Source organism: Mesoplodon mirus (assembly GCF_964341445.2).
Source record: "Mesoplodon mirus genome assembly, chromosome: 10".
NCBI lineage: Eukaryota > Metazoa > Chordata > Mammalia > Artiodactyla > Ziphiidae > Mesoplodon > Mesoplodon mirus.
In genome coordinates, this window is record NC_138986.1 from 50,097,624 (window position 1) to 50,111,123 (window position 13,500).

The following is a 13,500-nucleotide window of genomic DNA, read 5'->3' on the forward strand; positions in this document are numbered from 1 at the left end:
ATTCTATGAATTCAATCAACTGCTAAAAGTTCAAGACTTCTTTAGTTCTAAGTATTGACTCTCCCAAAGTTATGAACATACATTTCGTGTGTATCTCATTAATTATATATAACCAATTTAACATTGTCTCCTCATAAACACCCAGAGGGCATACTTCTGAAAAGGAAGGATGTCAGTGACCTGTGGGATAACAAAAAACCTGGCTCTTCCTGGGAAATAACACCATCTGGAAAATAGAGGACCTAAAGTCTCTTTCCTAACAATACATTTCTTCTCTTTCAGGAAACTCAGGTATATGCATTCTACCCTTCCCATTTTCCTCTGTTCTCGACTACTAACTGCACAGTTAATTCTGTTTATAATAAGCAACCTCGTTCTAATTCTTTAATTCGTTACTTTCCTCAGCTCCTTCTTCTACTTTTGTCCAATTACCTTGCGATTTATTTTTCCTTCCCATTTCTTCATTCTATTTATAAGTTGAAACACAAATTTGAACCTTGTTTATAAGGGTGATGTAGTGTTACAAGGAAAAAAAAGCCACAATTTTAAAGTGAAATTATATAAAGAACTTATGTTCTAAATCTCTAAAACAGATGTCCAGAAGTCCTTATCATAATTTCCACAGAAACCTCCACCTACCTGTCCATTTCTTCCAATTAATCTTTTAAGTTAAATATAATTTTTTAAATTTATTTTTATTGTTTTATGTTGTTTAATTACTAGTATTGCTTTATATTTTCTAATTTAAAAAAAAACTAGTGAAAATATGAAGTATTCCAATTATATTATGGGCTAATAACATATTGGATTTTGTTGGTATTTTGAAAATATAATTCCTAAACACAATTTGTCTAATTTTTCTTTTAATCTCAAAAATTTATGAACTGGGATAACAGATATAATAGAGGTACGTTCAAAATTATATCCATTTAGTGCAAATACCAAAATGTCTGAGAACAAGCCCTCAACGTTGGAATGCATATAAGAACAAAGATATTTGAGTAAATCTTCTTAGACTGGGCTTATTATTTTCAAATTGTAAACTTTGGTAACCACTTGTTTCTGAGAACTATTGAACGTTCTTACCTTTTTTCTGCTTTATCAGTTCCTCGTGTGCCAGATTTCTCTCCTTTGTTTCATCCTCCAAGGCCTTTTTATACTGTGCCGCTTCTCTGGAAAGAATTTTCAGGTTATCTTCAGCTTGTGTTCTCTCTAAGTCTAAACGATGAATCTTTTCCTGAAGAGTTTTTAAGGCTAAAATAAGAGCTGTTGAAAAAAAAATTTGCTTGATATTTTAAGTGAGAATTTTTGAACACTTACAATCATAGTAGCATATAAAAGTGAGCAGTATGTTTTTGTTAGTGAGCCAAAAAAAATAAGTAATTTATATTCCTCATACAAAAGAAAAATGACAAAACTTTAAAGAGGGACAAATTCTAACATATCTTATAAAAACAATATATTTATGATTGTATTTAGTACTTTCCTAAATTTGAGATATGAGAAAGCTAATAATCACTAAATTTAATAAAATAAATATATTCAAATTAAGGCAAAAAGATATATATATATATGTATATGTATATATGTGTGTGTGTGTATATATGTATATGGAGAGAGAGAGAGAGAGGGAGAGAAAGGGAGGAAGGATGGGAGGCATAAGAGTCTGAGCATGGATAAAGAAAATTAAAATATAGTGCCCACTAATTAACAAGGATACTTAGGTTTAAAGTTAAAAGTTTTTCTCAGTTCTTCATGTATTCAGTTTCAGTCAAACCACAAACATTTATTGTTTCTTTGTCCAAGATATAATGTTAATAACTAGGACATATGAGATAGAACACAGTTTCTTCCATTAAGAAAAAATTACAACCTAGTGGTTTAACTGATGTCAGGCTTAAAAGATTACAAGTGTTACACATGTGCTACTGTGATTTCTTTTCAGCTATATTAATATCTTCATGATTCAGATAAGCTCGGAGCTATAAAATTTTCAAATATTATCTTACATTTTCTTCTCAGTTACAACTTTAAATTACAAAAAACTAGAGACGAATGGAATATAAATAAATGTTATAGGTTAACTTTCATATAGTTTATATCCAATTAGAAAGATGTTTGCTTGAGATTATTTTTTGATTTGGATTACTATTTCTTCAGTTGCTTTGCTCCACAAAGCCAGTCTATTTATAATGGCAACCATTATTATAAAAGATTAAAAAACAACGTGACTATCATCATCTTAGAAAGTAATCTGTAATGGTATAGGTATGCCTGAAGTCATAAATGTTTTCCTAATTCAATTTTAAGATCCTCCTAAGCTTGTATTTTAAAAGTTATAATACTTGTATTTTGCAGTTACTCCAATGTACTGGATTCATGAAGAATTTTCAAGGGTAATTTCAGATATATGAAATTTCTGAATTTAATCCCTGAATAAGACAATTGTACTTAATTCATTAGTATTCTAATCATCTTGTTTATTAGAAGGATTCTCCAAATCTGACCTTTTATTCTTCAAAGAGTATTTTCCTATTTTCTAATGACGTTTTAATGATAAGCCTGCAATATATGCCTAATTGGTTATATTAATTTTCATCTTATAGCTGAAGAAGCCAAAATAAAAAAATATTAAGTAACTTAAGTTTATAGAAACTTTAAGAAACAGAGTCAAAATTAGCAGTTTTACTAAGATTAGTTAAATACACAATCATCTTATTTTCTACATAAAAATGAAAAGTTTTGTATAACATACTTCGTACCATTCCCCTAATGTTAAATAAGATTTTTTATTAGCATTACCTTGGCTATTTGGACTATGAAGCATTTTAGGAGAGGTAACTTCTACGTTCACAGAATAGTGAGTCTGAGATGATTCATCACTCTGGGTGATGGATGGAACAAACACTCTTTCTGGAGGTTTAAGATAGCTTCCTACTATACTGTGCATTAGTTCAGAATCCATTATCTGTACTTCTGGACTGTGCCAATAAAGGAATGGCACAGTATAGCATCATTCTTTCCTATGTGAATGACAAAAACATTAGACAAAAATTCAGATGAAACTTTAAAATAAATACATAATCATATACTGTGGAATTGTGTCTTTACGAAGTTAATTATCACAAATTCAACTATAATAAATTCAGCAGTAAAAGAAAGAAAAATGACTATTTACTCTATAAACAGTATAGACAATTCTGCCTGACTTTCAATGAGTATATGCTCTGGAGTGAGCATTACATGCATGGTGTGAATTTGCTGGTTTCTCAGTTGCTCATAAGTTCATCATGTGAGCACCCCTCTAAAAGAGTTTGACTCTAGGGTTCAGAGAGAAAAGTATATATTCTAAAAGACAACACAGCTTTGAAACATAAGCCACCCACATAACATGATTCTCTAAGACTCTAACGTACTGGCTTCCTAAGGGATTTTCAAGGGTAATTTTGGATATATCAATTTCTGAGTCTAACCCTTGAATAAGACACAACTCCACTTAATGCACTAGCATTCTAATCATGTAGTTTAGAAGGGTTCCAAATCTGAAAATCTAAAATAACTTTACCTTGTCATTCTCGGGTTTTTTTGTATGTTTGTTGGAGAGCCCTTTTAACCATCTTAGCAGATAATTTTTAAATGTTCCCAAATCATTTTATTTTCCTTTCTGTAATTCAAATATTTTAGAAATGTATTCTACTTAATAGATTATAGTCAATGTTAAATAAATTAACTCATAACCACACTGAAAGAAACAGAAATTGTTTATACACAAAACAATTTACCAGCACAATTTTTAGAACGAAGCTTGCTTTAAAATGTAAATTTAGAATTCCTTTGTAGAATTATAATTAGGCTACTTTAATTTTTGAGAATTGTAAAATTTCAGTGATTTCACTACCTTCCCAATTCACAGGGCAAAGGAAGATACTTCCATGACTGTATTTCCTGGGATGGCAGGGAACATACTTCACTCAATAGGATTTTCTACTTTAGCCACTGTCATGATGTGTTGTCTTCCAGGACATTCTTATCAGTCTGAATTAGAGCTTATAGAGCCTAGGAAGCTTTGCTAGAATACTTGATGCTCTTTGATCTTAGGAGGTGATCATTTTTGCTATTGTTATTAGTACCAGCTACCATTTACTAACCATGTCTCTGTCCCTCTGGGTTCTTGCTGCTTAGATACTGTCTGCTCCCCATGGGAGACTGCATCTATCTAAGTTGCTGTTCCCTCAAAAAATAAGAGAGCGGGCTTCCCTGGTGGCGCAGTGGTTGAGAGTCTGCCTGCCGATGCAGGGGACACGGGTTCGTGCCCCGGTCCGGGAAGATCCCACATGCCGCGGAGCGGCTGGGCCCATGAGCCATGGCCGCTGAGCCTGCGCGTCCGGAGCCTGTGCTCCGCAATGGGAGGGGCCCCGGCGGTGAGAGGCCCGCGTACCGCAAACAAACAAACAAACAAACAAACAAATAAGAGAGCAAATTTAGTTACAGCTGGCTCACAAGAAAGTAAAGGCAGGGCCCCAAAGTACAGATGTTCTGAACATGATTGTACATCTTCAGAGAGAGGTATGTGGTTGAAACTATCCAAAGAACTTTGGAGTTACTCAAGATATATGATTCAGTTTTCAGCTCCTGCTGAGTCTCTCCAATAATGAAAAGAATGAAATTTTGCCATTAGTCACTATACACTGAAGTCCTTGGGAGGAGTGTCTGCTTCCTGTGTCCCAAATATAATATTATTTTACAAAGTCAATTTTTGTACCAATTAAAAAAAATTCAAGGGTTTTAGTGTATATGAAATGACTACTCAGAAGATACCAATAAGTTAAAAATTAGACCAAAGTTTATTTAAATTAAATGTGTAAACACATCTGAAAGTGGGCATAAGCAGAGTAATAACCTACTGGTATATGAAGAAAAGAAAGGAAACAGTAAAGAAATGAGAGAAAACAAGCCATGGGGTTCTCACTGTAATAGGGGTTCCAGCTTAACCCTTACAATCTAGCCCTGTATTATAAACAAGTGCTTAAAAACTACTCAAAGCTTATTTACATAAAGAACTGAGGCATCCTAGGAGAAAAACTCTGAAGGAATATGACAGATGTACAAAACTCCTGATCCAAAATCAAAGCCTTAATTGGTGGAGGAGAGGAGGAGTGATTCTGAGTAGGGTATGGTGGTGGTCATTCTAATTCATCTCTGACCTAGTCCCATCTACGCATACACGGCTGTAGGGAAGAGAGAAGGCTGGAAGAGAAAGTGAGAAATATTTCACCAAGATCTCTATAAAAGACTGAGGCACTAGTTACCTTGCTTTGGATAAGATGTTATATTCCAACGAAGGGGGAAGTTGCCCGAGATCACTAACACAGTCTTGGCACTGTAAGAGTTCTGTTGCATTGGTAGTACTGTTCAGCCAGAGAGAGACAGCAAGAGAGTGAGAGAGCAGCTGGAAGGGACACATTCATGGCATGTATGAGAGAAATTTCTAGAGGAAATTTTCTGAAAATACAGAGAGCTGCCTAAGCCCCATCCTCCAAGGAATGTGAATGTTTGGTATGAGGTCTAGCTGTAGGCTATTGAAAAGACCTCAGAAATTCTTGTTGGAGTATTCTGTCCCACAAGTAGGGGCAAAAGGCTGTAAAATGTGGGCCTCGATTGTATCCATAGCCTGGTAGAGCTTAGGAAAAATCAAGTTACGCCTGGAACCATTCCTGACAGCTTGTAAACAATCAGGGAAATTATCCATTGCCTCTATAGTGTATAAAATTAAGACACCTTAATTGGCTGCAACTAAGGTGCGACTGCATAAAGAAACTATCCGCCCTAAAGAATGTGCTAGACACAAATACTTAACTGCAAAGCATTTTCACTTGTTCTTGAGGGAAGTAATTGTTCCAAAACAGTCCCTTTAAACAACCAATGTTTATTCCTGCTGGTGGCATCACCTTTGTGTAATCTCATAGGACTATTAGGGAGACAGCATTTAGGAGGCAGTCAGATACTACAATGGGTTCTTGAAATGGAGGACTCTCTGTTTCCCGTACTGGTAATTCTTTCAAGTTTAGATTTTTTCCTTGGAGAGACTGGAGAAAGATCAATAGCTCTGTTTCTTTTATCTGGTTTTCTTTGTGTATGCATCTAGATTAACTTATCTAAAGAGCAAATACAGTAAAGGTTGGACTAACTTTATTTTATTCTTAATGGATATTACTTTTAAAAGTACTCTTGGGCTTCCCTGGTGGCGCAGTGGTTGAGAGCCCGCCTGCCGATGCAGGGGACATGGGTTCGTGCCCCGGTCCGGGAAGATCCCACATGCCGTGGAGCGGCTGGGCCCGTGAGCCATGGCCGTTGAGCCTGCGCGTCCAGAGCCTGTGCTCCGCAACGGGAGAGGCCACAACAGCGCGAGGCCCACATACCGCAAAAAAATAAATAAATAAATAAAAAATAAAAGTACTCTTACAATTGAGTAGAATAATTTGAGGTTAAGGAATTTGCCTTACAGATGCTCTAATAGATATTATAACCTATTATTTACAACATATAATAACTAAAGTGTTAAGATATATATAGTGATATAAAAACTGACTGGTCAATAGAAATTAGTAAATCTAAGAACTTCACATAAATACTTCCATGGGATTCAACAAATGATTCATTTGTTGTTCACTCAATGAATGATGTTAGAAAAACTAGGGAAAAAATCCAGTTAAACCTTTCCATGATAGCACACATCAGTACAAAACTTCAAATACATTACAGTTAAAATTTTTTTTAACTTTAAAAATTATTAAAAAAAAAAACCAGGGCCTCCCTGGTGGCGCAGTGGTTGAGAGTCCGCCTGCCGATGCAGGGGATGCGGGTTCGTGCCCCGGTCTGGGAGGATCCCATATGCCGCGGAGCGGCTGGGCCCGTGAGCCATGGCCGCTGGGCCTGCGCGTCCGGAGCCTGTGCTCCGCAACGGGAGAGGCCACAACAGTGAGAGGCCCGCATACCGCAAAAAGAAAAAAAAAAAAAAAAAAAAAAAAAAAAAAAAAACCAGTGAATAGTTAAAATAATCTTAGAAGGGGGCAAGATATTTTTGTGTTTAAAGGCAGGAGGAAAATAAAGGAAAAGATACAAAGACTACATGAAAATTCATACTGCAGGGCTTCCCTGGTGGCACAGTGGTTGAGAGTCCGCCTGCCGATGCAAAGGACACGGGTTCGTGCCCCGGTCCGGGAAAATCCCACATGCCGCGGAGTGGCTGGGCCTGTGAGCCAAGGCCACTGAGCCTGCGCGTCCGGAGCCTGTGCTCCACAACGGGAGAGGCCACAGCAGTGAGAGGCCCGCATGCCACAAAAAAAAAAAAAAAAAAAAAAAAAAAAAATTCATACTACAACATATAGAAATTATGAACAAATTTGAAAGACAAAAGAAAAGCAGAAGATAATATTTGCAATCACTTATGCAGCATTCTGGCCAGGAATGTGTAACCTGAATCTCAGTACATCACAAAAGCCGCAAATGGAAAACATTCTATTTTTTATAAAGGGGGGACTGTTTTCTTAAAAAATGTCAACGTCATAAAAAATGATGACACATCTAGGTATATATATCCAAAAGAAAATTGAAAGCATGGTTTCAAATAGGTATTTGTACACCCATATTCATAATGGCATTATTTACAATAGCCAAAAGGTGGAAACGACCCAAACGTCCATCAATGAATGAACAGGTAAACAAAATGTATATACATACAATGTAATACTATTTGGCCTTAAAAAGAGAAGGAAATTCTGACACACGCTAAAACATGGATGAACATTGAAGACACTATGCTAAGTGAAATAAACCAGTCACAGAAAGACAAATACTGTATGATTCTACTTATATGAGGTACCTAGAGTCGTCAAACTCACAGAAACAGAAAGCAGAATGGTAGCTGAGGGGAGGGGTAAGTGGGGAGTTGTAGAATTTCAGTTTCGCCAGATGAAAAAGTTCTGGAGATTGGTTGTACAACAATGTGTGGCAGGGGAGACAAGTTAAAAACAAGATATGATTCAATGGGATAAGTTCCATACCAAAAGCATACACAGAGTGTTATGGGAGCACAGAAGAGGGATTATCTAACACTGATTGACAGGGAGATAAGTAAAGCCAGAAATAATTTGGAATTATGAACAGTTTTTTTTTTTTTTTTTTTTTTTTTTTGCGGTACGCGGGCCACCTCTCACTGTTGTGGCCTCTCCCGTTGCGGCTCACAGGCTCCGGACGCGCAGGCTCAGTGGCCATTTCTCACGGGCCCAGCCACTCTGCGGCATGCGGGATCCTCCCGGACCAGGGCACGAACCTGCGTCCCCTGCCTCGGCAGGCGGACTCTCAACCACTGCGCCACCAGGGAAGCCCCTGAACAGTTTTGAAAGAGTAGTTTAGGTAAATATGGGAGAGCGAACATATACACTGACTTTTGCTTCCTCTTCAAAACCCACTAAAATAATATTAAAACTTTTAAAAAAAGATATAAACCTGAAAGGACAAAGAAATCAGAAAAGATGACAACAACATAACTTTGGAAAATGGAAAACAGATGTACAAGTAATAACAGACTTAACTAATGCAAAAAGGCAGATTCCTAACTCAAGTAATAAAAGTGACTTTTAAGTTTACCCTATAGAACCTCCAAAATGGCTCATGAATTAGCTACACCTCTGTAGTAAATTTGTAAGTTGTTAAGATAGGGCTGAAACCTAGAGAATAGGATGAAAGTTTAATTTAGAAGTAAATTATATGCCCAAATCTCCTTTGCTTCTCCATACAACCAAAAGACTGCTTTATCCCCTCATCTAGGAAGAAGACCAGTAGTTGTTGTTGTTGTTTTTTTTTAATGAAGAGGGACTTTTAGAGTATCTCTGGATTGGGAGACACTCAGCACAGGTGAGGGTGGGGAACCAGACTGAAAGGAGGAAGATTCAGTACACAGAATACTGGCAGTCTACATATCCAAGTGGAGACGGGAAGATCCTTATCAAGGGAACATGACTAGCCCAAGTTAACAAAGATACTAAAGACAATAAAATGAATGGATTGGATGGATTTGGAATTTCTAATCAGTTTTTTAGTGCTCCACTCTTAAATATAAGTTGTTTAACAAAGGCTTACCAGACATTGAGGAAAGATATGAAAGACAGAGATCAAAACAAGCAAACAATAAAAGGCTTAACAGGAACACAAAATTTGGAAATACATAATTAGGAGATAGAAGTATAATCATTGAGGGACATGACAGATCCTAGTGAATTTGGCTGGAGCATAGTGAGTAAATGTTGGCAATAAGAGATGGCTAAAAAGGTATATGAGGGCCAAACCACAAAGGATTTGGTATATCACACAAGTAGTTCATATTTTATAGGATCAGGCAATAGGGAGCTGATAAAGGATATAAAGGGGAATAACATGATCAGGTTTGTATTCTGAGAAGTTTATTCAGATGGCCCTGAGGTAGATTGGAGGGAGAAGAAATCACAGGCAGAGAGACAATTTAAGAGGTTACTGAAGTAATTAAGATGAGGAAAAAATATAAGGCCTGAACAAAGATTATAGTAAAAGAGATCAACATGAAAGATTCTTAGAAGATACAATCAAAAGGACTTAGGAACCAACTAGATGTGTGAAATGGGGGAGAGGAAAGAATCAAAACCACACTCCAAAATTTCACTTGGGCAAGTAAAGATATGGTGGCATTAACAGAAATAAGAAATAATATAAAAGGAGATACAAGTCTGATGGAAAACGAACCCTGTTTTAGATATAGTTGAATTTGAGGTGCCCACAGACAAAGTTAAAGTAAAAACAACAAGTAATTGTTTAGTATCTACATCTAATATGCTATGCCCTGTAGAAATAAACATACAGGGCATAGCTTCTGCAGTCAAATAGTTTGCAATCTCACTGTTGAAAAAAGACAAACAAGAGACAATGAAAAGGGAGAAAAAAACACAGGGGGTGAGTTAGCTAGCAGTATACCCAATAAAATTGGTTTGCTTATTTCATAATTATTAAAATTTTATTGACCATTCTTCAATCTCATTATCCTAAATGAGTCTGAATAGAAGAAATATGATTACATGAGTAAAATACCTTGTTTTTTAAGAGTACAAAGCAATCTTTGTAAAACCTTTTACAAATATTTTATAAATTATAATACAGCATCTAATTGTTACATGTACAGTTAATTCTCAATGCTATGCTGTAAGAGCTACCTGATTTCCAGCAAACATATCAATTTGTGGATTTAAGATAACTAGACTTACGAACATTTTATCTAATAATCAGAAAGTTAAATTTTTCCTTACTGAACTTGAATGTAAATAAGTTTAAAACTTAAAAATGTCTGAGATTATTTAAATGATTAGACTCTCCATCATCTTTACCTGTACTTTATCTTGAATATTCAGTTCAGAGAAAGTGTTCCTGATTCAATATAAAGTGAATAAAGGATATACAATTATATAACTATAGCTCAATTTTAAAAAGGACAAAGATAAGCATAGATAAAAGACTAAATATGTATTAAATAATAAATAATATTTATTATATTATATACAATAAATAATAATTGTAAATATATTAAATGTTACTAGATGGACAATAGATTTTTATTTTCTTATTTCTACCTTATTTCTTATTTCTACCTTATACATTGTCTACAATAAATACATATTAGTCTTATAATAAGAAACAAAAATTTACTAAAATAGTTTCCTTTTAATTAGATTTCTACAGAGGTAGAAAATGGAGAAGATGTAGAGTATCAATGGCTTATATTGGTATTTGTAGAAGCACTTGTATTTTTTCATTTTTAAGGGTCTTATGTCTCTTATATCAACATAAACTCAGGGAGAACAATTATGTTTATTTCTTCTGTAAGCTTCTACAATCGAAATTGCTTTGCTCTGCAAAGGGGCATTGTATCCTCAGGGCCTAATCCAAAAAATACTTGTACAATGAATCCCCTGAAACTAATTTGATAGGTCAACAACTTTTCCCTACCTTCTTACACTAATGTTTGTCATAGTTAAACCCAACAATTCTATAAATACTATCCTAAGTTTTAAAAAAATCACATATTATACCTTGGTATATACTTTTGCATACAGTGTATACTCTGTTTCTAACCATTTCTCTTGTAAAAAATTAATAAACAGAAACCTCAATTAAATAGAGAGATCAGAAGGGGGAGCTCTAATGCCCTGCGACATAGCTGAGTCCAGCAGGTAGAAGAAATACTCTTCTTTCCTGGCAAGGATTCAGCTAATGAAAAGCCATAGACTCTTTGTTTACTATAGCTCTTCCAACTTCCTTTTCCCCTCTATAAAAGAGTTCGCCTTCCCTTGCCCTGTAGGGGTTTGCACAGGGCTCACCACAGTTGCAGACTCCAAATTGTAATTTTCTGCTGATCCCAAATAAACCCATTTTTGCTGGAGAAATATCTGGCAGTCTGTTTTGGGTCAACACCCTTTAGAATGGTTGATGGCAAACTTATTACATGTAGAAAGAATTTAGAAATTGAGTCAACAAATAATGAATTTTAAAGTTAACAATACTCAGATTAGTTGCTACAAATCCTCCTTGGCCTTTACTTTTTTTTTTCTCCCACAGATAGAGCACACACAATAATCAGAATTAATTACGGGAGTACTGATTAGTCAGGCAGCCCAAGGGGGAATGAGCTGTTGGACAATGATAAATAACTAAAGCTTACCTATTTAATTGCCAAAATTTATTTCAACTAGTTTTAAAAGAAATATTTCTAAAATGCTTAACCTACTTTTCTCCATTTTAGGCAGAGTATACTCAACACAATTTAACCTTAAGGATATCACAGTAGCATTTTAATTATGCACAATGATACTTAGAGAACCACACTGATATTTGTTGGATTGCTTGCCCTTTCACTGGAAAGTTCCAGACTGTTACAGATTTTGTTTTCTGTCTTTTCACCTCTTGCTATCTCTTCCCTTCCTGCCTGCTTATGAACTGTCTACTTGACTCTAGTAGAATATCCCTCCCCTTTCTAATTGCTTTCCCAACCTAAAATAAGTAAGAAACAATAAAACAATCACACTTCATTCATTAGCCACTCAAAGATGAAAAACATAGTCCTTGGCAGCCCTTAAAATGTTCATAGCTTAATTACTAAAAAGGGTGCTATGGGAACCCAGAGGACGGGCATCTAAACAAGTCTGGGGGTTTCAGAGATGGCTTCCTGGAGGAGCTAGTTCTTAAACTGAAAAACAAAGGATGAATGAGTAGGATTTGATAGGCAAAAGAAAGTGAGAGAATGGGTAGAGAAGAAGATCAAGTGTACGAGCAAAAGAAATAGCATGGTAATAATAAAAATAGGGATACCTCACATTTATTGAATGTTTATTATGTGAATTAATTTACTAAAATCCACATAACAACTCTATAATGCACAATTATTCCAGTTTTAAAGATGAGTAAACTGTGGCACAGAAAAACTGTGTTTTGCCCAACACAACTAAAGTGGCAAAGTCAGAACTTGGCTCAAAGTTTGGCTCTAAACCTCACACTTTTGACTCAGGCAGTTTGGCTCTAAAGCTCACACTTTTAACCACCATGCTATATTGCTGATTTATGCAAAGTTATGAGAGCTAGAGAGGATGTGGTGTTTTGGGCAAGCTACTACAAGAAATGTACAAAGCTGGAAGATTGCAAACGTGCCTGAGTGTTGCAGAAGAGGAGGCAGAAACCAGATCTGAGGAGGCTTGTAAGCCAGGCACAGGTTTGGATTTTATCCGGCAGGCAATAAGAGCCACCCAGCAGAGGAGTAGCAGTATCACATTGCCTTTGATAAAGATTTCTGTGAGTTAGAATGGAGAAAAACAAGCAGAGGCTAGAAGTCCAGACAGAAGACTATTCCAGAATGCTATGTGAGGCAATAAAGATCCAAACCAAAGCAACAGAAGTGGGGATGAAAAGAAGGGGACAAATTAGAGATAATTAGGATACTGAATTCATAGAATGTATGACTGGGATGATGAAAATTAACAATAAGGCGAAATTAAATATAGCTCTAGTCAAAGCAGAAAACAGATTTTGAGGGGTGTCGAGGTGATTAAAAAAAGGTTCATTTTAGATATGCTTGACATACTTGTGGGACAATAACAACATAAAAACAGCTACCACTTATATTGAGCTTAGTGCCAGGCACTGTCAAAGAAATTTACATGTACTGATACACAGAATTGTCTAGGCAACCCTATGAGGTATTTATATTAATTTCATTTTACATGAGGCAACTGAGAAATTAAGTAACTTTGCCAAAGGTCACAGAGTTCTATAAGTGGCTAAGCTGGGACTTGAGCCCATGTACCCCATATCAGAGTGTATTCTGCCTTTAATAGAGACATGTCAGTTGTATAGATGAGTCTGGCATCCAAGAAGAATGGTTTAGACTAAAGATAAGGATTTGGAAATCATCAGTATATATAGATG

At 35.8% G+C, this 13,500-nt stretch overlaps 1 protein-coding gene across 5 annotated transcripts in view; it reads right to left on the bottom strand.

Annotated features, from left to right (window-relative positions):
• CEP57L1 (centrosomal protein 57 like 1) overlaps positions 1-13,500 on the bottom strand; it is a 78,738-nt gene that overhangs the window by 41,704 nt on the left and 23,534 nt on the right. For all 5 annotated transcript variants that reach the window (XR_014295190.1, XR_014295191.1, XR_014295192.1 and 2 more), the window contains exons 2-3: positions 2,803-3,023; positions 1,087-1,266 (exon numbers count right to left, since the gene is read on the bottom strand). Coding sequence is in view for 1 of the 5 variants with exons in the window: in XM_082634263.1 (XP_082490389.1) it covers positions 1,087-1,266; positions 2,803-2,965 (343 nt within the window). In the remaining 4 variants the exon portion in view is untranslated. The remainder of the gene's footprint in view (positions 1-1,086; positions 1,267-2,802; positions 3,024-13,500) is intronic.